Source organism: Pleurodeles waltl, chromosome 3_1 (genome assembly GCF_031143425.1).
Source record: "Pleurodeles waltl isolate 20211129_DDA chromosome 3_1, aPleWal1.hap1.20221129, whole genome shotgun sequence".
In the NCBI taxonomy this organism is placed as follows: Eukaryota; Metazoa; Chordata; class Amphibia; order Caudata; family Salamandridae; genus Pleurodeles; species Pleurodeles waltl.
The window spans coordinates 1,037,946,710-1,037,972,155 of NC_090440.1; the positions used below are offsets into that span (position 1 = coordinate 1,037,946,710).

The window sequence follows — 25,446 nt, forward strand, 5'->3', positions numbered from 1 at the left end:
ACGTCATATATATTTAGACCATGTTTGCATTAAAAATATGATATTAACCCTGATGTTTTTCCTAATTATAAGGGCACCTGTCAAGAAACTTGCCACTCCAAATCATACCTGAGGGGTTGGAAGCCTTTGTCAATATTTAGGCAGGTTTAGCTTGCACACATTGTTTCCCTTTTAACAGTGGCACTATAAATCTCGTCTTGGGATATAGTAATGACCACAAAATCGAATGAAATGCAAATTATCGTGCTTAGAAAAATTGTCACATGAACATTGTCTCTCTCACTTTCTTCCAAAAATGAATGACCTAGCGCGAGCACAGGAAGGCAGCTTAAATAAACAGACGACTATCTGACGTTTCATAGGGTGTCCTGCTCTTTATCTGCACGGATCCGGAGTACTGAGAACACTTTCTTATTGCGCTCTTTCCCATATTTCCTTAAAAAGCCTTTGTCTGTTAGTCAAACACTGTCAAGGTTGGCTGAGATGTTCCTATAGAATCCCGTGCCTTAGGTAAACTGACGTGACCCTGGTTTATCTGTGCTCACAAATGTAATGCACCTTTATGTCATCTAGCCCCTGCTGCAGAAACTCAAAATTTCTATTTGCTCTATCCCAGGATCTGTGTTGTTCTTTCTTATCGATGGTCTTCTGCACTAACCACAGATTTCTATGAGGTATACATTTCACTCAACAAAGCCTCCCAGTGTTAACACTGTGATAGCCAGCGTCTTAGATACATTAGGAAACCTCTCCTTATGTTAACAGAGAGCTAATCCTCCACCCACTTCTTTATTTTGACGTTTTGTAAAGCAATTAGCAAGTAATTGGAAGACAGAGCACTCATTGGGCAGAAGCAAACTACTCCATGCAGGGAGATGAGGTCATTAGAAGTGCTTGAAACCAGAAGGCACCTTGTCAGAGAATGGCATAGTTGAGATCTACCTAAGCATATCAATCAAACAAAAGCTGAATAGGTAGTTGTGAAGTTCTGCATTCTCCTAAAAGAGTAATTAAACGTGTAATTCAGCGGAATTTGAAAAGGACGCAAGGGAGTACAGGGTTAAGGCCTTGGTTAGGAGTTAGGTTATATGAAGAGATTCCCAGCAGCCAGAATTACAGCTACAAGTGGTTATCTCTGCATGAAATTCCACTATTTACATATTAAACTCCCTCGGAGTTGGAATAAATATGCATGAGTTTACCATGCAGTATTCCTCACATTGTTCTCTATTCTGACAATGTTATCAAGCACATTTTGCCTGTACCAGGACCAGATGGTAAATGATTGTGTTTTTTTTGTGTATGGCAGAGGTAGAGGGAGAGGTGGAGGAAAATCAGCAGAGGGAAGGGGGAGATTAATTCGGGCAGAGGGGAGCACTGATTGCTCAAGGTGTGAGTGGAAAAGTCAGGGTGAAGCAGGAGGCAAGGCTTGGCTGGTCTTTCAGCCACAGCCTCATGAAGTTTTACCGGATGGGATAATCAGCTGGTAAATAGTGGGTCCAGCATTCTTAAACCCTGGAAAACCAGGTGCAGAACAGAGGGCCAGCAGTGATCAGTGAAGTGGAATTCCATACAGTAATTCCTCTCCACGTGACTCGTGATCAGAGACTAAAGGCCTGATTACAACCTTGGCGGATGGGATATCTGTCACTAACCTGAAGGATATCCTGTCTGCCGTTTCACAAGTTCCATAGGATACAATGGAACTTGCATTACGGTGGACAGGATATCCATTACGTTTGTAATCAGGGCCTAATTGATTTTCATCCCAAGATTTCTGACATTTCAGTACGTGCTTACTGATGGACAGAGATAGCACCCATCGTACATGTGTTTGTAGCCTTCCACATTTTTTGGGGCGTTACATGAGACGGTTCTGGCATGTGTGGGTTTCTTCTTGCACCCAACGACTACTGTCCTGAGGTTTCCCTCTGAGGCAATACATTTTCTAACTTCCGCCACACTCAAAGCCAGAATTACAGAATCTGTGACTGCTGAATCACTTTTTGTTATGTACCAAAGCCATTTAGTGATTCAGAAAGGTTTTAGCAAATCACAAAATGGGTTTAGAAACCCATACCGAATCCCAATTTGGAATGGGTGTATTTTGGGCCCTCCTTCTAAACTGTATCGGAATCAATGGTTTGTGACAGTAAGTCTACTAAAAAAACATTGATTAGTTATGAACTCCAAAGTTTGAGTGGTAACTGATTTATAGTGCAGAAGGTTTCCATTGCACCCTTTGCACTTTGAGAGCCCACTGCCAACTCTCGCTGACGTCTGTCAAAATGAAAAACTTTATGCAAAGCAGCCCCGTTCAACATGCATAGGAACCTGTTCACAAAAAAATGAATAAGTAAAGTAGTATCCAAGGAGTACTACTTCACATATTGAAAAATACTATTCACAAATGCCTGACTGGATACCTACACCTTCCTTGTCTCTCCTGTGCGGAGTTCTTTGTCGTGAGTGCGCAGTACTCGAAATGGGGACGTCTCCATTTTAGGAGTAATGTGGGAGGGCAGAGAGGATGTGGTAGCACAATTGAGAATTCTGTCTATTAAATGGGTTGAGTTAATGGAAAAACAAGGTGGAGTTGGGGGAAATGAAAACACTAAAACACGCTTAAACAGGAAGACAACTGCTTCTCACTACATTTATTCCACTCCTATGTATTTATTGACAGAGCAGCATCAAATCTACTTCGGTCAACCTTTAGAGTAAGCCACACACCTAATATAGCAAGTCAGTGTCACTGCAAGACACTTTCATTGAAATCAATGCAGTCAGGATATAACTAACATCAAAAGTAAAAATAGGAAATACGATGATTTTTAATGCTAAAAATACACATAGTTGTTTCAACCCAACATAAACAATATCTACAATAAGTAATAGAGAACATATATTTGAAAAATGAATCATTCACATTCAACACACCTGATATTTCAACAGGCAGAGGGTAAACAGGAAGGAATCCACCATATCTATCCGATGGTGAACGTTTTTACAAAACAAGCAAATAACACAAGCCTGCTCATTTAAAATGTCAAGACACAAACCTACAAATATTTTTCATCATGTTGGTAACTATCTTAAGTGCCTTGCCCCTCACTAGCAACAAAAACTTTTGGAGGATGATTTACAGGCAGAAGATCAACATCTTTATGATGATCAGGTAAGATGTAATTGACTTGACATGGTGATCCTGGCTACATAGTGGGATGAGGAACTCAATTCACCTACATCTGCTCCCGGCCATGCATGCATATAAAACACTGGCTGCACTCCATTTCCTGGCCACTGGATTATTACAAGGGTCAGTGGGGACCCTACAGGCATCTCACAGGCAAGCCAATCATGCTGATTCAGACAGTTCCAGAGATGCATTACCAAAAGAGTGCACCAGTTTATTGTCATGCCACAGCCACTGGAGGGAAGGCAAAGGGTGGTAGAAGCATTTTATGCCATTGTCTACTTCCCTCTGTGCCACAGATTGCACTTTTGTGACACTTCAGCCACTTTAGCATTGGGAACACAATTTTCACAACAGACATCGATGGTACTCCAACAACATGCGAGTATTCTGAGATGTCAAGGGCTGCTATATTGATGTATATGTTGCTTTTCCTGAGCACGCAAATGCCAGCTACATATTCCAGCAGACACCTTTTGCATGTAAGTTGGCTGCAAGGACCATGTGGGTGCTAGGTAAGTTTTAAACTCTGGCAATGCATGTAAATATGGGACTGTCATCACAAACATTGTGGCTCATAACTTCAACACATGTTCACCCCATAACAACAATATTCACTGCTTGCATTTGTAGATTATGTGTTGCATTCGATGAGGTACCACGTTATATCATATATTACATGACGTTTTTGTAAGTAATGCTGGCATTATCTCTTCCCCTCTCCTCAGCCCTTCTGACATTCAACCATACAACCTCGAGGAAGGTACAATTGGGCATACATATGTATGTGAACTATCACTGAACACACTTTTAGTATCTTTCTGCCACGCTGATCTAACATTGTGTCATCACTAATCATCATTAAAAAGGATTCCAGACTGTCCATGTGTTTGATGTCTAGTAGGGGTTCTAAAACGTAATATGGCATCATGAGGCCACAGCACGTGTAGCTTGTTCCTCCTGTGATGTTGCCCTGTACATTTTACTCATAGTTATTTAAATAAATGATTGCTGGTTAAAAAAAAACAGAAGTTGCAAGTTGGTTGCAACTGTGAAGAACCTTACATGCTGGCCTGGAAGGGTGGCCTGTACATATGCATATTCATAGTCGAATTGTATGATGCTGAAATTGCTTAAAGTATTTGTTTATTACGATACTGCTTAGTAATGTTTGCACTTTACAAATCCTATAGATCAACTGTTGTGGGACATTGAGATGCAACCTAGACACCACTATATGTAACCAAATGAACTGTACACTATTTATAAATGTTTAATGGCGCCAAGTTATGCTGTAAATGCATTTTTATCGTGACGTAAAGGATCTGAAGAAAGCTCAGTTTGACTTTGGTTATTTTTATTGTGGATCTTCGGTCTAGCCCTAGCGATGTTCTTTGCTGCTCTGTGGCAAACTAATAGAAACATTTGTAGCAATGCGATAGACTGTCCTTCATACATGGAATTGCAATGATTGGGGCGAAAGAGTGGAAGAATCTTAGTCAGGAAGGAGTAGAATGGTTAGTTAAACGTGGAATAATGGCTCCAACCAAGCAGTTCTGGTAGTTTTATACATGTGTATGTTACGCTTGACATTTGGTGTCTGAATAAAAGCCCCGGATTGAAAACAAAACGAATATAACAGAAATTGAGGAAGGTTCCTTGTTCGTTTGCCATGAAAAAATGCATTTATTTAGGGTCTGAGATTTCTGCCACTAAAGTCCTCATTACACATCTTTACAATAAATTATTTATCGACCCAGATGAACAAGTTACTTACCTTTGGTAACAAATTATCTGGTAGAGACTCTATCTAGCTACAGATTCCTTACCTTAGAATTACCTGGCGTCAGCTTAGAATCTGGAATTTTTCTGCTGAGCAGTACCCTGCATGCGCCATCGGGGGCGTCGTTTGGATCCGTGTGCGTTGTTGGCTCTGCGTGGCGTCGTCAGCGTCATTAGAGCCGGCTGGGACATCACGGTATTCTATATAGGCACCACCCTGGCACGCATACCTCAGTTCTTTTACACAACTTTCCATGCCAAAAGGGCAGAGTCATGGAAGAACCAACAATTATTTACTTTACTTTCTTGATTGCTTGAGTACAAAAACATACCCTTGAGAAAGGGAAAAATCATGAAACACATAATGTATATATCCGCAGAGTGGGGAGGCCTGGGTGGGTGTAAGGAATCTGCAGCTAGATAGAGTCTCTACCAGCTAATTCGTTACCAAAGGTAAGTAACTTGTTCATCTGATAGAGACTTCTAGCTGCAGATTCCTTACCTTAGAATACATACCCAAGCTATAACTCCTGGTGGTGGGTTGCGAGAATATACTTCACACCAAGAAGTCCTGTAGGACCGAGCGAGCAAAATGCCTTGCTCTTCTCACCTGACTTTCCAGGTAGTAGTGTCTTGCAAACGTGTGCAAGGAATCCCACGTTGCCGCTTGGCAAATATCAAGTACCGGCACGCCTCGAGCCAACCCAGTGGTAGCAGCTTTCCCTGTGGTAGAGTGAGCCCTCAAGACCTCTGGAGGCTGCGCCTTAGCCAAAGCATATCAAAGTTTTATACAGAGAACGACCCAGTGCGAAATGGATCATTTCTGGACTGCCCGGCCCTTCTTTGCACCAACATACCCCACAAAGAGTTGGTCGTCCACCTGGAACTCTTGTGCATTGCAGTAGAACAATAACGCTCTTTTGGGGTCTAGCCGATGGAGACGCTCCTCTTCTTTAGAGGGATTCGGTGGAGCAAAGAAAGTAGGCAAATGGAAAGGGGTCACTACCTTGGCAAAGAAAGAGGCACGAGTTCTGAGGACTACTTTATCGGGATATATCGTGAGATACAGCAGTTTCGATGATAAAGCCTGCATCTCACTCACTCTTCAGGCAGATGTGAATGCCACCAAGAAAGCTGTTTTGATAGTGAGCAGCCGGAGAGGACAGTTATGTAAAGGCTCAAAAGGAGAACACATTAGAAAAAATAAGTACTAGATTAAGGTCCCACTGGGGCATAACAAAAGGCGTAGGTGGAAACATATCTACAAGCCCTTTTAAGAATCTAAGTACAATGGGAGACTTAAACAAAGATAGTTGATCAGGCAGGCGAAGAAAAGCCGATCAGGCAGGCGAAGAAAAGCCGATAAGGCAGAAAGATACCCCTTAAGAGTCCCTAAGGAGGAACCCTGTTGGGTGAGTGATAGAATGAACAAAAGAACATTAGACAGAGAAGAGGAAAGAGGACCAATAGACCTCTCTGTACAATATGATACAAAACGTTTCCACTGGTAGGCATAAATCGACTTAGTAGAGGGATGCCTGGCTTCCAGAATGACATCACAGACTTTGGAAGGGAGGACATAAACCATCAACTGTTGCCGCTCAACCTCCACGCATGAAGCCGCAAAGTTGGCAGGTTCGGGTGCAGAACCTTCTCCTGCTGCTGCGACAGAAGATCCTCCCGAAGAAGCAACCTGATTGGAGGACTGATGCTCATTTTGAGAAGCTCTGGATACCAGACTCTTCGTGCCCAATCCGGAGCCACTAGGATTACTTGGGCCTGGTCGCTCTTGATTTTCTTGAGAACTCTGGCCAGACACGGTATGGGTGGAAGAGCGTACAGGGGGCCTGAACTCCACTCGCGACGAAAAGCGTTGCCTAGCGATAGCCCCCTTGGAAACTCCAACGCGCAAAACTGCTGACATTGCGCGTTCTCTGTGGAGACGAACAGATCTAACCAAGGCTCTCCCCACTGCTGAAAGAGTCCTTGCGCCAACTCCGGATGGAAATACCATTCGTGATCTGCTAAGCACAGCCGGCTGAGCTCGTCCGCCCTGGAGTTCAGAGAACGTGCCAGGTGTTGAACCACCAGGGTTATGCCCTGCTCTTTCAGCCATGTCCAGAGACGCAGAGCCTCTTGACAAAGGGTCCACAACCCCACACTGCAGTACCACATTGCAGTAGTGTTGTCTGTGAACACCTGCACTACCTTCCCTTTCACAACAAGTAGAAATGCTTTTAAAGCTAGTCGGATCGCTTGAAGCTCCAACAAGTTGATATGGAGCTTGAATTCCGCCAGAGACCAGAGACCTCTGATCTCCACCTCTCCCATATGGCTGCCCCATCCCAGAAGTGATGCGTCTGTCACTACTGTGAGATCTAGTTAGGGAAGGGAGAGGAGTCTGCTTTTGACCCAATCAGAGTTCACTAACCACCACTGCAGATCCTTTGCAGTTTCCTCCAAGATCTGAACCATGTCGGTAAGATTTCCCTGATGCTGTGCCCATTGGAACTTCAGGTTCCACTGAAGAGCCCTCATACGCTATCTGGCATGTTTGACCAATAGGATGCAGGAAGCCATGAGTACAACCAACCTCAGAGTCTGTCTCACTGAAATCCAGGATAGAGGCCAAAACATCGGTATCATAACCTGAATATCCTGGACTCGCTGCTCGGGAGGATAAGCCCGATACTGCACTGTGTCCAGACCAGCTCTGATGAAAGTGAGCTTCTGAGAGGAAGTCAGGTGTGACTTCGGCACATTTATAGAGAACCTCAACGAAAACAGGATGTTCGCCGTTGTCTGGAGGTGGGTGACGAGAGCCTGAGGCATCGGAGCCTTCAACAGCCAATCGTCTAGGTAGGGGAAGACTGAAATCCCTAACCTGCGCAGATGAGCTGCCACCACCTCATATCTCCTTCGTGAACACCTGAGGGGCGCTGGTGAGACCGAAAGGGAGCACAGTAAACTGAAAATGGCCGTGGCCCACCTTGAAGCGCAAGTAACGCCTGTGGGCGGGAAGGATGGGGATATGAAAATATGCATCCTGCAAGTCCAACGTTACCATCCAGTCTCCTTGGTCTAGGGCAGACACGACCTGAGCAAGAGTGAGCATCTTGAATTTCTTCTTCTTGAGGAAGAGATTGACATCCCTTAAATCCAGGATAGGGCGAAGGCCCTTGTTCTTTTTGGGAATCAGAAAGTAGTGGGAATAACAACCATTGCCTACTTCTGACATCGGGACCCTTTCTATAGGTCCCTTGGCCAAGAGAGCTGTAACTTACTTGTGGAGCAAAACCAAATGATCCTCCATCAGCTGTTCTTTTATTGGAGGGATAGAAGGAGGGAAAAACTGGAAGGGGAGGGAATAGCCCTTCTGTATGCTCTGCAAGATCCATTTGTCCGATGTGATGGATTGCCATTGAGGGAGATGAAATTGAATCCTCCCTCCAACTGGACGGACATGGTCTTGCAGAACCACACTAGTAGGGCTTGGGTGCAGTGGGGGGGGCTGTGTGGTGACCAACCTCTGGCCAGACCCTCTGGGTCTGACGGTACAATGACCACGTACTCACATGGGATGTTGTGAAGCTGAAGGACGTTGGCTAAGTTGTGGCTGGCGTGTTACCGCGCCCCATCTGAAGCCTCGAAAGGGACGAAAGACAGACTGCTGGCGAGCTAGCGCTGAGAGGCCCAACGATCTGGCCGTAGCTCAAGAATCCTTGAACCACTCAAGTGCAGAGTCTGCCTTCTCACCAAAAAGGCGAGAGCCATCAAAAGGCATGTCCATCAAACTAGACTAGACATCCCCTAAAAAGCCAGTAGAACAAATCCAGGCGTGGCGATGTAGGGCCACTATTGACACAATCGCTCTACCCAGCAAGTCGGTTGTATCCAATCCACACCTGATAGTAAACTTGGCTCCATCTGTCCCATCCTTGACAGCCAGGATGAGAGTGTCCTGTACACCCACCAGGACCTGGGGCAGCACCTGTGCCACCTTATCCCATAAAGTATGGAAAAAACGGCCCAATAGGCAAGAGGTGTTTACTGACCTCAATGCCAGGCTGGAGGAAGAAAACAACTTCTTTCCAAGTTGGTCCAGCCTCTTGGATTCCCTATCCGGAGGAGCGGAAGGGAAGGCACCACGGGAAGTGGAGGCTTGGACCACCAAGCTCTCCAGGGTGGGGTGTTGTGTGAGGAAACTAGGGTCATTTGGAGCAGGTCTAAGGCGGCGGCTGACTGTCCTATTCACAGGAGTCCCTGTGCTGGGTTGGGACCATGTTCCCAGAAGGACATTTCTCCCAGAAGGAGCTTCTTTGAAGGGCAACATCAGCTCCGATGTAGCCACCCCCGGCTGAAGCATCTTTGTCAGACGATTCGTCCTGACGGGCACTGTGGGCAAGTCTAGGTCCAAGACCTTAGCTGCTCTATGCACCACCATAGCATAAGAAGCCCCTCCAACACAGCCACACAGGGAGGAGAGAGCATGTCAGTATCTAGAGAAGTATCCAGTCCACTTGCTTCTACTAGATCCTCATACCAGTCCTGTTCTTGCTCCAGTTCACACTCTAAAGGGTCCTCAGACCCCTCCCACTCCTCTCTTGTTATCCAAAATAAAGCTCAGGCAATGATCTGGGCCTAATCGGCGCCTTCGAAGTTGGAGTTAGCGTTGTATGACGTCACTCCGGCTCCAGATCATCCAGAATGAGGATGGGGCTACCACCAATGGGCGCCGGTGGTGGAGGAAGCATCGACGCTGGACCCGGCGCCGGAGGAGGTCGACTGTGTGGGACCGGCAACGGTCCGGATCTGCTATCAGATCCTGGGGTCCCTAACGGCGCTGAGGCCGAAGCCACCAATGTCGAATCTGATGGGGCCCCTGCGGACCCTGCGGGGCCCGAAGATCCACCAGAGGCGCAGCCCGCTCTGAAACAAGGCGCATAGCCTCAAAATTCTTTAATTTGAGCGGGGGTCACTCCAGTCCCCGGAAAAAGGGGAAGACGCGGAGTCGGCCCTGGCAACAGCTCCACAGAACCGCGCTCTGAACACCGACATTCCCTAGATGCCTCGTCGGCCAACATGCGAAGCAAACTCGAAGTCTGCTTAGACTTCTTCTTTATGTGCCTCTTACCCGAGTACCCCGATGACCGCGAATGCGGTGCCGCGACCTCCTCCTACAATGGGACCATGACCTCCTGGGAGTCACGCCGACCGAAGACAGTTTTCAGACCACCACAAGTTTGAGGGATCTCTCTCTCAAGGCCTTCGGAGTCATGGCCGACAGTCGGAACATGATGTCGGATCATTGTCCTTTTCGAGACACCAGAGACATACTGTGCAGATCCGCGACCGACTTGGTGCGATGACATGCGCCACATGGCTTGAATCCTGTGTTTCTCAAAGACATCTCAAGCAATCAAGAAAAAAGCCTCAACAAACATCGAAGAAAAGGGTGGCTCTTCCCGGATCTGCGCTTAACCGGTGCAGAAGGAAAAGAACTGACGTATGCGTGCCGGGGTGGTGCCAATATAGAAGAGAGTGACGTCACATACTGCTCCAACAACGTCACGAGGAGCCAGACGACACACGTGGGTCTGAACGACCCCACCCGATGGCACGCGCAGGGCACTGCTCAGCAGAGAAATTCCGGATTTGAAGCGGACGCCAGGGAATTCGTTTCAACTGCATTACCTGCCTCTAGGCTACCTTCCGCAATGACTAGCTGAGTATGGCTCTCTAGGCTGCCTTCCACAATGACCAGCTGAGTACGGCCCCCTAGGCTACCTTCCGCAATGACTAGCTGAGTATGGCTCTCTAGGCTGCCTTCCACAATGACCAGCTGAGTACGGTCCTCTAGGCTTCCTTCCGCAATAACTAGCTGAGTATGGCCCTCTAGGCTGCCTTCCGCAGTCTACTGAGTATGGTAGATTTATTTGTGTATACCTGCATATGGACAAACTCAACACCCTTAGGGTGCTTTACACACATCTCTTTCCCCAACAAAGAACAAAATGTTTCTGTTCCGACCTCGGTCTTGTAACAAGGATTACAGCCAGACCAAGGCTGTTCCACGTTACGTTACCCAAAGCTGGATTGTAATCTTTCACTCATGCTGCGGTGAGCCACAGTGACAAAAGCAGCAGGCATCTGTAATAAGGAAACTTGTCTGCTGCTTGGCATTCAGTGACATTGGCATCTGTTCCCAGTAGTATTTTTAGTAACAATTGGCGATATCCTCATTGACCACAATCAAACAGTGTTATTTTTGAAATATGATTGCAGCTCTTCCCAGCATCCTGTTCTTTCACTGTCCTTAGTAAACCAGCTCCTACGATTGTCCAGTAATTGTCACTTGGACACACATTTCAGTTTGTCCTTCTTGCCAATAGGGCCCCATTGATAGCTGGACGCAGTCCAGTCTATCTACGGGAGCTCTCTGGCCAGATGTAAACGGCCTGGGAGAGGATAGGTGGGCTTGCTGGGCGGGGGAGGGACGTAGGATAGGTTTAAAAGGGGAGGGTGGGGAGAGGCAGGCCTCTCTCAGCGCCAGCATCCAGCAAGCTGTGCAGAGTTTGGCAGAGTTGGATCTAGAGGAGTTAGAGTCAGGGAAGGCAGGCGAGTGTAGGCCACCCGCTGGTACACCAACCAGCGGGGCACTTTAGAATAATAAACCCAGCGTGTTTTTGACTTTTTACCGCTCAGGGGCGGAAACAGGCACGAGGGCGGGGCGCGCGCTGTTTGGCACATCGGCCGCCCTGCTTGCACGAGCATGGCAGGGCGGCCCGATATTGAAGCGGTCAAGGGCGCTTTGAAAATTTTGTGCAAGGCAGGACGCGCAGACCTTTTGAGGCCCAGTGTCCTGGACGAAGACTGGGTGGGCTTGACGCGGGCGCCGCAGGCGGCAGCGCGTGGCATGGCAGAGGCGACCGCCGCATGCCTTTCACCCGCTAGGCAAAGGCGGAAGAAGGAAAGGAAAGGCCGCGGGCGCGGCGCTGCCGCCCCCATGCCTGCACCCCAGGATCAGGGAGTGGAGGGAGAGCCCCAGCAAGGGGCTGAGGAGGAGGGAACTGCCAGGAGTGAGAAAGGCAGCCAGGGGGAGGCACCAGGCCCTTCAGGACAATGCAGGAGTGAACAGGGCACACAGGACACAGCGGGACAGGCACCAGGGGACACAGTGGGGGTATCAACAGCCCCTTGATTTGACCGGGGGCTGCAATGGCAGGGGCCGCCCAGGACACGCCAGACAGTGAGGTGAACAGGGCAGCCCAGGCACAGAAGACAGACAAGGCAGGGGCAGCCACAGGAGGTGCAGCTGGCACAGCGGGCACATCAAGCAAGCCAAGAACAGAGGGCAGGGAGGGGAGCATGGGCCCAGCACAACACAAGAGGGGGCCAGGCCGCCAGACATTTGCAGATTGGGCGGCGGTAGACATTGAGGCGCGCATATTAGAACAAACACAGTTAGTGGAAGAGACAGCGCGCAGGTGGGAACAGTTATGTATGGCAAGAGGTGAGGCAGGTCCAAGAAGGGTAAGAGAAAGGCTGGCGAGGCAGGAGGTTGCCCAGATGAAGGCCCTTGGCCAGAGAAAGGCAGCTGGGTATGGGTACCACAGGAGGAACAGGAATTAGAGCAGGAGGCCTGTGCGGCCGGGGGGTCTGGCAGCAAGCCGGTGACGCCTGGCGCACACGGCCAGTCGCAGCGGAGAGAGGCGATGCCTGCAGCAGAGGAGGGCAGAAAGGTGGCGAAGCCAACGGAGCGCACGGCGGCCCCGGGACGTTGGTCAGAAGCGATAGAGGAGTCCCCGACGGCTTTCTCTACCCCGTGGGAACGCAAGAAGGATTCGTCTGGTTTGCGCCAGAGGGGGCCTAATGCGGGGGCAGAACGCAGCATGGAGGAGGTGTGTGGTATAAATGAAGATATGGGAATGGATGAAGAAGTTGAGCTTGAGCTGGATTATGAAGACGAATTGGATGAGTGGGAGGAAGGTGAGATTCAAGAAAAAGAGGTGAGCGGAGTACAAGGGAAGGGAAAAGGGCGCAAGAGCGGCGCAACCCCCTCTGCCATTTCTGTATTACAGGTGCCTACGGCGGGGCAAGGACATACAGAGTCACGTAAAGGAGGCGACAGAGGCAGGACCGCAACGGACGTTGGAGCGGCAGCTCGGGCGATCCAAGGTAAAGGAGAATGGTGGGCGCCGTGGGAGGCAAAGAAGGGGGCAGGGAGCACCACCCAATATAAGTCAGTGGGGGTTGGGGAAGATTCAGTGCACACTTGTTTGGAAACAGGTAACAACGTGGCGAGCGGAGCAGGTAAAGGGAACGATACAGGGGAGGCATTAAAGAAAGGGGGGAAGGAGAGTCGGGGAGAGGTTAGCAAGGAGGGGGAGGACAAAGAGTTAGCGGGACACAAGAAGAGGTTGCCTTACATGGGGCTCGCGATGCCGAAGGCGAGAATTTGGAGACACGAATATGTCGATGTTTTCAAACTCTTGCACACGGATATACAGGCTAAAGAGGGCTCCAAAGAGGAAGAATGGGAACTGGCATGGAGGCCCAGGGTTCCGATTACGATGGATAACTGGACTTCGGCTTTTCTCATATATGCCAGCATATATTGTGAGAGATTCCTGGGCAGGGCAATTGCCATGTTTAAATACATGGATATAATTAGGAAAGCTCAGCTCCACTTTGGGGGGTTTGCCTGGTTAAATTATGACGAGGAGTTCCAAGCCAGAGTTAGCATCAATCCAGAGAAGCCATGGGGAGATGTGGACTCCGAGTTGTGGATGCAATGGATGGCATCGTCACACTCGGCAGCATCAACACATACGGCAAGTGGTCTCCCTGTAGTGTACAAGCCTTTTCAGCAGCGTCCCGCTCAGGGAGGGGCGGGAGTACCTCAGAAAACGCAGGGAGTCACATCGGGGGCTTGCTGGAATTTCAATAAGGGATTTTGCTCACAACACCCTTGCAGGTTCAAGCATGAGTGTTCCAAATGTGGAGGAAAACATCCGGTCACGCAGTGTTTCGCGCTCAATAGTCCTGCAGAACAGTGGAGAGCGTCAAGGGGTAGAGGGAGCCAAGGCGCTACTACACCAAAGGGCACCTACTCCAATTAGACTTGAGGCGCTATTGAACTGGCTGCGCGTGTACCCTGACACGGACACAGCGCTCAAATTGGAGTGGGGGTTTAGAGAAGGGTTTCGAGTAGGTTATCAGGGTACGAGGCGAAGGAGATGGGCGGCGAACCTGCAGTCAGCCAAGGTCATGCCAGAGGTAGTGTGGGAAAAAGTGCAGAAAGAGGTAGGGGAAGGGAGGATTGCGGGCCCCTTTTACGGGTGGCCATTGGAAAACTTAATAATTTCACCTTTGGGAGTGGTGCCAAAAAAGAAAAAAGGAGAGTTTAGGCTTATACACCATTTGTCTTGGCCGAAGGGGAATCAGTGAATGATTTAATCGCACCAGAAGACACCAAGGTGGTGTACGCTTCAGTGGATGAAGTCATATGGATCATCAGGGGGTGCGGAAAACAAGCAGAATTGGCCAAGTGCGACATCAAAGCAGCTTTTCGTTTACTCCTGATCCATCCGGAGGATTTCGCTTTGTTAGGAATGCAAATGGGGGGGGGGTGATATATGTAGATAGAGTCCTCCTGATGGGGTGCGCGATCTCGTCTGCCCTTTTTGAAGCTTTCAGCACTTTTTTGCAGTGGGTTTTTGTGCAACGGAGTGGGCACCGGACGACTACCTGGATGACTTTCTTTTTGTAGGGGCAACACAGTCAGGGTCATGTGGCAGGGCTCTTAGGATGTTCGAGCAGCTGGCCCAGGATTTCGGAGTACCTCTGGCACCAGAGAAAATGGAGGGACCCAGTTGTGTGATGACATTCTTGGGGATCGAATTAGACACAACAGCCTTCATGGCGCGGCTCCCTGCGGAAAAGGTGGGGGAGATGCTGGCTTTCTTAAGGGAGTTTAGGCTGAGGCGCAAAATTGAACTCAGAGTGGCACAACAACTGCTGGGATACTTGAATTTTGCATGCCGCGTGATGCGGGGCAGAAGGACCTTTTGCAGGCGCATGGGTTTAGCAATGTCAGGGGCATCGCTCCCGCATCACAGGATAAGGTTGACAATTGGCCTACGGGAGGACATCAGAATTTGGGACATCTTCCTGACGCAGTTCAATGGGGTTTCAGAGAGGAAGCAACAGTGTGGCAGGTGCAGATCTTTTCGGATGCTGCAGGGGCTGTTGGCTTTGGAATTGTTTGGGATGGGCGCTGGTGTGCATTGGCATGGCCCACTCAACGGCTCGGTCAGGGTAGGAGCATTGCATTCCTGGAATTCTTTCTGTTGTTAGTAGTGCTGGCAGTCTGGGGAAAGGAATTAACAAACAGAACAGTGATCTTTCACATGGATAATTTGACAGTGGTGGATTTGGTCAACAACCAAAAAGCTAGGGACGTCAGGGTTCTGAAGTTATTGAGAATCTTTATGTTGCGTTGTTTGACTTTGAACATAATATTTAAGGCACCACATATCCCTGGGGCAAACAACTCCATTGCAGATTCTTTGTCTCATTTGCAGTGGCAACGTTTCCGACAGTTGGCACCCGGCGCGGAGGAACACAAGACAGCGGTCCCGAAGGACATTTGGGAGTGGGGGCGTGATGGTCAGGAGACTGGTGGAAAGGTCACTGGCAGAATCCACCCATAGGAGTTACCGCCTGGCGTGGTTGGAGGTTCAGGACTTTGAAGTGTATAAGGGACAATTTTGGAGCCAGGGTCGGGGGGCGCTGGAGGCACGAGTTATGCGTTTTGTATTGTTTTTGATTAACAAAGGTTTGTCGCCCACTACGATTGGGGGCAAGTTGGCAGGGGTGTCTTTTTACGGGAGGTTGTTTTTTGGTTGGGATCTAGCTAAGGATGATATTTTGGGAAAAATGCTAAAAGGGTGGGGGAGAGTTTGAGCTAGTTACGGTTCGGGAAGCTATTACTTTTGAATTGCTGATAGACATTTTGCACTTTTTACCGGTATGTTGTTTCAACACACATGAAGTGTCGATATTTAGGTTATGTATGATTTGGATGTTTTTTGGGGCCTTCCGAGTGTCTGAATTGTTAGGGGTGGGCACGAAGTGGGGATTGATGAAAAGAGAAGTGCGGCGCACGGGGACAGATTGGGAATATGGCTGAGGAGGTCAAAAACGGACCAGCTGGGCAGGGGTAAGTCTGGAATCAGGAGGAATGGTCGAAGCCTGCCCGGTGCGAGAATGGGACAAGTTTGTTGTGGGCTGCGAGCTACAAGGTGAGTGGGTTTTTTGGCACCAGAATGGCAGTAAAGTTACAGTTTTTCAGTTATTGTGTGTCTTGAGGATGGCTTTGAGGCGACCGGGCAGGCAGGAGGGGAATTTCGGTACACACTCTTTTAAAATAGTGGCGGCGACGGAAGCAGCCAGGCTGGGCTGGGACTGGGATAAGATCAGGCGCATTGGGCGATGGAGATCAAGGTGTTGCGAACGTTATGTCAGGACATAGTTCGTCGGGGAAGAGTTTCCTGTTGCAATTTGGAGTTGAGGGAAGGGGAGGAAAATGGGTAGTGGGGATTGATGGACAAGAAGCTAATACTTATTCTCGTTTCAGGTTCTGTGAAGGGCCCGGAAATCATGAAGTCAATCACGTGGCTAGTGGAACATTCTTTCCTACACTGGGCGGCCAAATATGTGGAAAGACAGATCTACGGACGGTCATTGGGACTACCAAGTAGTGGGCACGAAGTGCTGTGGTTCGGGAAGAGAGGCATGAAGCGGGGTAATCTGCTTCCTTTTGTCACGTCTTTGATTCCCAGATATGATGGGCACACACCTTGGGGAAAATGATTTGGTACGTCTTTCAGGGCTCACCCTACTGCAACACATGCAGCGAGATTTGGTCATGATGAAACGCAACATGCACGGAACCTGTTTAGTGTGGACAGAATTTGTTCCGAGAAGGATATGGCGAGGGGCACAGAAACACGGGTCAATTGATAGGGCTAGGAGGAAGCTAAATAGGGCAATGCAAGTTTTTGGCGGAGAACACAACATTAAGGTTCTGAGGCATGAGGGCTTGAAGGAAGAAGAGCAGGTACTTTCAGGAACGACGGTGTGCACCTTTCTGAGATGGGGAACGCACACTATGTGATGGAATTATGCTTTCTACTCACAAACTTGTGGGGTGAAATTTGTTGGATGCAATCGTAATGGGTGTGGCATGAGTTGCAGTGGGATTCGCTGGTGGGGCAGCAAAACGCCAAGTGGGTTTTGCTGGGTGGCAGTGGATGGGGGAGGGTGGTGAGTCAGATGCGGGCTTGTTCACCCTTCCAGGGAGGGGGAGAAAGAAGCAGAGGAAGGATGACAGTCGGTGGGGAGGTCAGAGTCAGGCAAGGGGTAGAAGGGGAAAGGGAGATGCATGGAAATAGGAATGGATTGGGTGAGATGCGAAGGATAAGTGGGGGGTTTGAAACGCTAATGGACGGAAAGGAATTACAATGTTAAAGTAAAGGTATAAAAGTTATTATAAAGTTGTTTGTATTCTACATGTTACAAGACTTGAGCAAGCCTGTCCTAATAAATGGCACGTTTACACTAAAAAAGGGTGTCGTACTCTCTGTCCCGATAGGGCCCCGTTGATAACTAGACGCAGTCCAGTCTATCTACGGGAGCTCTCGGGCTGGATGTAGACGGCCTAGGAGAGGATAGGTGGTCTTGCTGGGCGGGGGAGGGACGTAGGATAGGTTTGAAAGGGGAGGGTGGGAAGGGGCAGGCCTCTCTCGGCACCATCATCCGGCGCAGAGTTTGGCCACCCACCCACCCTGCAGGAAAGAAAGGTTGACCGACAGTTTATGAGGAGGGGATGAGGGGATTTAGGAAGGGGGTGGTAAAGGGTGCAATTTATTTTGCCGGATTAGGGCAGGATTTGCTCGGTACGGGCAGTGGATAGGGGAGGGTGGAGAGTCAGATGTGGGCTTGTCCACCCTTCCGGGGGGAGAAAGAAGCAGAGGAAGGATGACAGTCGGTGGGGAGGTCAGAGTCAGGCAAGGGGTAGAAGGGGAAAGGGAGATGCGTGGAAATAGGAGTGGATTGGGTGAGATGCAAAGGATAAGTGGGGGTTCTGAAACGCGAACGGACGGAAAGGAATTACAATGTTAAAGTAAAGGTATAAAAGTTATTATAAAGTTGTTTGTATTCTACATGTTACGAGATTTGAGCAAGCCTGTCCTAATAAATGGCACTTTTATACTAAAGAAGGGTGTCGTAGTCTCTGTCCCGAATGGCGTCATCACCGCCTGCTCATTGACTAAAGGCACCACCCTCTGGCACACAGATTGCTTAACGATGGGCAAATGTAAAGAGGCGCACAATCACTTTATTTAAACAGAGGCCGGCTACGGAGGAGGTACAGTATGCATAAAGACGACCAATTATTTCACCAAAAACAATCTTTGAATACTAACTGTTGTGGAGTTCTTGAAGCGCTGTGAGCTATGTTCATTTTTACACATTTGTTGTAGATACAACCTATTTATTTATTGATTTGTAAACGCTGACACTTATAAAGCTAAAGAGACTTTAGCCATTGGAGCACTGATTCCAAAACAACATATAGTAAAAAAGTTAAACTTTTGATTTACTGCCCTAGTAGAACATATTTTTACCTGTGAGGCACACGGGTGCTTGTGAGCAATGAGCCCGTTGACAAGGTTGCTAGAGCCACCGATGGGAACTTTTTCCAGTTCATTATTCCTCGAATCACTTCCTAGAAAAGTGAAATAGTAATTGTAAGTGTTTACGGAGATGGAAAATCAGACAATATCCATTATTTGACCAGTGCACAGTGCACATTGCGTATTAGAGGATTTTATATAGCGCTTACGCTAATTTGCAGTCGCTTCAAAGCACAACATTTTCTGTCCCATTTGCACCAGCTGACGTCTCCTAATTAGAATAAACGCTAATCAATGGACATGTATACTATAAGAACAGTAAATGTTATGTACCCAAGTAGAGTCAGCACTTCTAGTTCACAAACACAATCATGTTCTTAACTTTTGTGTTAGAAATGGGGTCTTTGGTTGGCAGTCAGGTTACCCCCTGTCCAAGCAAGGGCCCTCACTCTAGTCAGGGTAAAGGAGAATCACCCTCAGTTAACCCCTGCTCACCCCCTTCATAGCTTGGCACAAGCAGGCAGGCTTAGCTCCAGAGCTTTAGGTGTAAAGTATTTGTACCAACACACACAGTAACTTAATGAAAACACTACAAAATGACACAACACAGGTTTAGAAAAACAGAAAATATTTATCTAAATAAATCAAGACCAAAACGACAAAAATCCAACATACACAAGTCAAGTTATTAATTGAAATGCAAAAAGAGTCTTAAATCCTTTAGAAAACAATGCTAGCACTGTTAGCGTTGAAAAGAACCTGGATAGCGTCAAAATAACACACAAAGGCGAGTGTACATCAAAAAAAGTTAGCGGTGTGTCAATTTCTCACCCGCAAGCGAGACAGTGCGCCGTTTCTCCTTCTCCGGTCGGATCGGCGCGTGCTGTTTCTTTTCCCCGCAGTAGAGGGATGCGTTGATCTGGACAGAACACCTCGGTTCCGGGCAGGCTTGTGTTGTGTCTCCGCACCCAGCGATGTTGCGTCGTTGCAGCCTCCATCAGCGTTGCCGTGTGTCCTTTCTCAAGCCGCATGCGTCGATCTTCCAGCCTCGCTGCAGACGGAGTGTCGATTTCAGCCGCGAAGCCGTCGGCGCATCATTTTTCAACCGCGCTCAGGAAGTTGCGTCGAAAATTTCCCTCCACGGGGTCCGTGCCTGGATTTCCAACCTTGGTCTGCCAGCTTCACCTACCAAGGCCCCAGAAACTGTATAGGGCACCACTTGGAAGGGCAGGAGTCTCAGCAGAGAGTCAAGGTGCTGGCAGGGGACGTCTTTGATGGCCCTGAGACTTCAACAACAGGAGGCAAGCTCAGGACAAGCCCTTGGAGATTTCTTCACAAGTAGGAATGCACAAGAAAGTCCAGTTTTTGTCCCCTTACACAGGCAGAATTACCAACTCAGGATAGCTCGTCAAAACACAGTCACAGGCAGGGCAGCACTTCTCCTCAAATCGTTAGCTCTTTTCCAGGCAGAGGTTCCTCTTGATTTCCAGAAGTGATCTAGGGTCTATGGTTTTGGGTGCCCTTTTTAAACCCATTTTGGCCTTTGAAGTAGGCTTACTTCAAAGGAAAGGCTCTCTTGTTTGTGAGATCCTGCCTTGCCCAGGCCAGGCCCCAGACAGACACCAGGGGGTTGGAGAATGCATTGTGTGAGGGCAGGCACAGCCCTTTCAGGTGTGACTGATCACTCCTCCCCTCCCTCCTAACACAGTTGGCTCATCAGGATATGCAGGCTACACCCCAGCTCCCTTTGTGTCACTGTCTAGAGAGAGGTGCAAACAGCCCAAATGTCAAACTGACCCAGACAGGGAATCCGCAAACAGGCAGAGTCACAGAATGGTTTAAGCAAGAAAATGCTCACTTTCTAAAAGTGGCATTTTCAAACACCCAATCTCAAAATCAACTTTACTAAAAAATGTATTTTAAAATTGTGAGCTCAGAGACCCCAAACTCCACATGTCTATCCGCTCCCAAAGGGAATCTACATTTTAATCATATTTAAAGCCGGCCCCCATGTTAACCTATGACAGGGATAGGCCTTGCAACAGTGAAAACCGAATTTGGCAGTATTTCACTGTTAGGACATATAAAACACATTAGTACATGTCCTACCTTAGAAATAACCTGCACCTTGCCCATGGGGCTACGTAGGACCTTCCTTAGGGGTGTCTCACATGTAAGAAAAGGGAAGTTTTAGGCCTGGCAAGTGGGTACACTTGCCAAGTCAAATTGGCAGTTTAAAATTGCACACAGAGACACTGCAGTGGCAGGTCTGAGACATGATTACAGAGCTACTGATGTGGGTGGCACAACCAGTGCTGCAGGCCCACTAGTAGCATTTGATCTACAGGCCCTGGGCACCTCTAGTGCACTGTACTAGGGACTTATCAGTAAATCAAATATGGCAATCATGGAGCTCCAATTACATACACATTTTATATAGGAGCACTTGCACTTTAGCACTGGTTAACAGTGGTAAAGTGCATAGAGTAACAAAAACAGCAAAAACAGAGTCCAGCACAAATCAACAACCAGGGAAACAGAGGCAAAAAGTTAGGGGAGACCATGCCAAGGATGCCAAGTCTAACATTTTGGAAATTTTATCAACCACTAGCAAGTACGGGAAACACATTTTTTAAATAAAAAAATGTTATCAGCTTTTGGAATCAACCAAGTAAAGTACAATCATAGCCGCATCTCACCAGTACACCATAATCAACCATTTGGCAAAGCCCATCCCCAAACCATAGTATGCCCCTCCTGCACCTCCCCCATATCGTATGGTGCTTCTGTGGACAGCCTTGTGCAACATAAATAGGATATTTTAGTTGAGCGCACCAGTCCACTCCTGTTGTCCATTCTGCCAGGGTCGGGCTCTGGGGGATTTCTATTGCTGGGCAATGTCACTCTTAGCAACCAAGGTGGCACCACCCTCGAACCTACGGTCAGCCTGGGAGCTGCTGAACTCATCAACAATGCACAGGAGGGCATGGGGTTAGGCCCAGAAAGGAAACACATTTCACCACAGGCTACATACATTTGAATCTGGAAAATCCAGATTTTTCCACATGTCCTCACTGATCTGCGCCCTACTTTACAAACACACCTGTTCTTTGATAGACAGAGATAGTCGCCAGAGATGCAGGCTGCTGCCAACAAGAATAAATCAACACTGAAACCCCGATCATAAAACAATTTTGACTAGCGATATTGCATGCCTTTGGTGATAAGTAAGGTAGTGCCTAGTGTGAGCAACTGTATTATCAAAGGAGATTTGTGAAGTTGGAAACGTGAGTCAAGAATGTTTTTGCATATTTTCTGTGTTGCATTTTGTTTTTCCTGTGATGTGTTGTGCTTTATGCAGTACTAATGCTTTTCGTTATAGTTGTGCTGTGCTTTTAGAAGTTGTATTGCATTCTGTTTTGACCACTGTGTTGCACTGTATTCTGTCATGCTTCAGTTGCATTGTTTTGCGTTATATTGTGTTGTTTTCTGTGTTTTCTCTGAAGTTATTTTAAATATGTCAACCAATACTGTAACATTTGCAGCCAAAGGCTGCACATTCCTTTTAATTTTTAGTGACAAGAAACGATTTACCACTGTGTAATGGTAAAATGCAACTGCAACTGATCCTGCACATATTTAACACACCCGTCAGCCCAAAACCATGGCAAAGACTATCTTAAATTAGCACTTTCAGTGATAGGCTGGTCAGTCTTTTCGATGTGCTCCTCCCACATAAAGAATTGTAGTGAACAAATCCACTTGAGACATAAAGAAGATTATGGATGCAGCTAAACAGCAGGCACTATGAGATAGCTGCCAAAAGTAGAATGCAGAGCAGACACAAACGACATCACAGCACATCGTTCACTGAAGATATCTGATGTAAAGACATTCCACTCTGAGACCATCACCATGTCTCCCCCTAAATTAAAAAAATACACTACAATCCCCATCTCCTCTGTCAACAATAAAAATACCATAAACAAAAAATAAAGGACAGCGAAAGACAAAAAAAATACAGCATAAACAAGAAAGAACAGGTCTTGAAATTGCTTTGGTTTACATATGAAACTGTCATGCACCTATCACGACGGTAAATATGTTTACGCTTCAACTTCCTATTAAACTGTACATTTTTGCAGTTGCCAATTTAACTTCCATGCTGCGTTCCAAAGCCATTCGAGAAGTATTCCACCAACCATCTGTTAACCTCACAGAATGTCTCTGTACTTCACAAACCCGCCCAGATACCTTGAACTTCGAAACACCTTTCTTCACCATAATGAGATTTTTGAGACTTGCACCTATTGTCCATCTCTCAGTCTGCATGTCACTGCATTTTTTAGCATTAACTCTCTTTTTGCTAATCTCAATGGAGTTAATCTCCATAACTCACATATGTCTCCATCTCTAGAAACCAGTTTAACCACCCGCAAGCAAGTCTTCTACCTCCAACTAGAAGTACTGTCTTTAGAAGTGCACCAGAGTCCCCACAAGTCATGACATGCTTACAGTTCTCTTCTTGCAGCCAGGAATTGTCGTAGGCCAGAGTGTGGGCGACGAATACATTTACATACACTGCACAACAATCAATATACTGTTGTACCTGCCTACTTATTTATGCTCAAAGTAAACAAAGACGTGCATTCCTGACGTAATAAACTAAAACGGAAGCAAACGTCTTCATATCAACCAGTCATTATCTGGACGAGTCTTCATTTAAATAACAGAGAACACATCTTCATTTGAGGGAATTATTGAATTCCTATTTTATTGATTCTCTGCTTGGCCCTCTGACTTTTTTATGTTCCCACAAAATGTGCACCTTCAAATGTACTCACTAATTGACAAAATTTACACTTTCATCACATGTGTAGAGGAAATGAGTGGAATGTTACGGGGAGAGGGTGCTCATTCTTTTATACTAAGCGTGTGGGTGACATCTTTTATTTATACAAAAACGCACAAGCGCAAAATTGGTCCCTGGAAATTTACTAATATGGTTACATTTCAAAGAATTGTAGATCATCACCATTGTAATCGTGAACGACATCATTTATACAAAGAGGGAACACTTCATGTACGCTAATATGCCCCCAAAAGTCTAACTCCTCCTCCCTGTGAGCTATTTAAAACAATGATGAGGTCTTTTACCCACCTCCTATATAATGCAGTAAATGAAATCCACAAATCGCTCACCTCCTGCATGAAGAAAATCTGTGATTATATTTAACTAAACACCAAAGAATACTTGGAAAAACTCCTACTAAACTAGCCATAACACAACAAACAAACAACAATTTCTGTTTTCTTTCTCTAATTCTCAGATAATTCAAGAAGATACATTTCTTAATCCAGAGACCTTATACCCACTAAAACTCTGGGGGTGTCATAAGACAATACATCCATCTACACATTTCATGAACTATTCAAAGACAGATGTTCAGGTCATCCTCAAACCAGCTATGATGCCTTGCTCAGTTAAACAACACTCAATCTCCTCAATTGCTAAAATATTGGAGGATATCATCAATGCAATCTGCATTCAGTTACCCGGATAGGCATTATAGGCACCTGACTAGAACTGATTGTGTTTAGTTGATCCGATGGCTTACTAATTATCTTTGATGTACTATTATCCCAGGTTGAACTTGGAATTAATCATTCCATTCTCAGAATGGACACATATCAGCACAAAAAAGTACTTTGTTAGTAAGGAGTGTAGGAAGTTGGCTCTGTATATACTATCTCAAAGTGAGAGATAGTGTGCACAGAGTCCAAGGGCTCCCCTTAGAGGTTGATAGTGGCAAAATTAGTTAATACTAATGCTCTAATTTTTGGTAGTGTGGTCGAGCAGAAGGCTTATCAGAGGGTAGTGTTAAGCATTTGTTGTACACACACAGGCAATAAATGAGGAACACACACTCAAAGACTTGACTCCAAGCCAATATTTTATATTTAGAAAAATATATTTTCTTAATTTATTTTAGAACCACAACATTCAGGATTTGAAGTAAATACATAAAATGCAAAGTACCCCACACAGGTAAGTAAGGAACTTTGAATTAGAGCAGTAACTTACACAGTATAGGTTAAAATGGTAATAAGCTATTTTAAACGTGGAGACTGCAAAAATCAACAGTCCCTGGGGCAGGTAGGTAAGGTTAAGTTTCTGAGGTAAGTAAAGCACTTACGAGTTCAGTTTCCAGGGCATAGGCAGCCCAACGTTGGGGGTTCAAGGCAACCCCAAAGTCACTGCACCAGCAACACAGGGCCGGTCAGGTGCAGAGGTCAAAGGAGGGCCCAAAACACATAGGCACCTATGGAGAACAGGGGTGCTCCGGTTCCAGTCTGCCAACAGGTAAGTACCTGCGTCTTCAGAGGGCAGACTAGAGAGGTTTTGTAGAGCACTGGGGGAACACAAAGAGGCAGACAAAACACACCCTCAGCAGCACAGGAGCGGCCGGGTGCAGTGGGATTAGCAGGCGTCAGGTTTTCTTTAAAAATCAATGGAGGGACACGGGGTCACTCTGGCAGTGCAGGCAGGGCACAGGGGGGCTTCTCGGGCCAGTCACTGACTGGGCTAGGCAGAGGGTTGCCTGATGGTCACTCCTGCACTGGAGTTCGGTTCCTTACAGGACTGGGGGCTGCGGGTGCAGTGCTTGGTCCAGGCATCAGGTTCTTTGTTCCAGACAGTTGCGGTCAGGGGGAGCCTCTGGATCTTCTCTGCAGGCATCGGTGTGGTGGTGCAGGGGGGTCATC

General features: G+C 47.2%; 1 protein-coding gene across 2 annotated transcripts in view; it reads right to left on the minus strand.

Annotated features, from left to right (window-relative positions):
* Positions 1-25,446, minus strand: part of CFAP221 (cilia and flagella associated protein 221) — an 827,291-nt gene that overhangs the window by 253,584 nt on the left and 548,261 nt on the right. For both annotated transcript variants that reach the window (XM_069224324.1, XM_069224325.1), the window contains exon 21: positions 18,673-18,773. In XM_069224324.1, the coding sequence (XP_069080425.1) occupies positions 18,673-18,773 (101 nt within the window). The remainder of the gene's footprint in view (positions 1-18,672; positions 18,774-25,446) is intronic.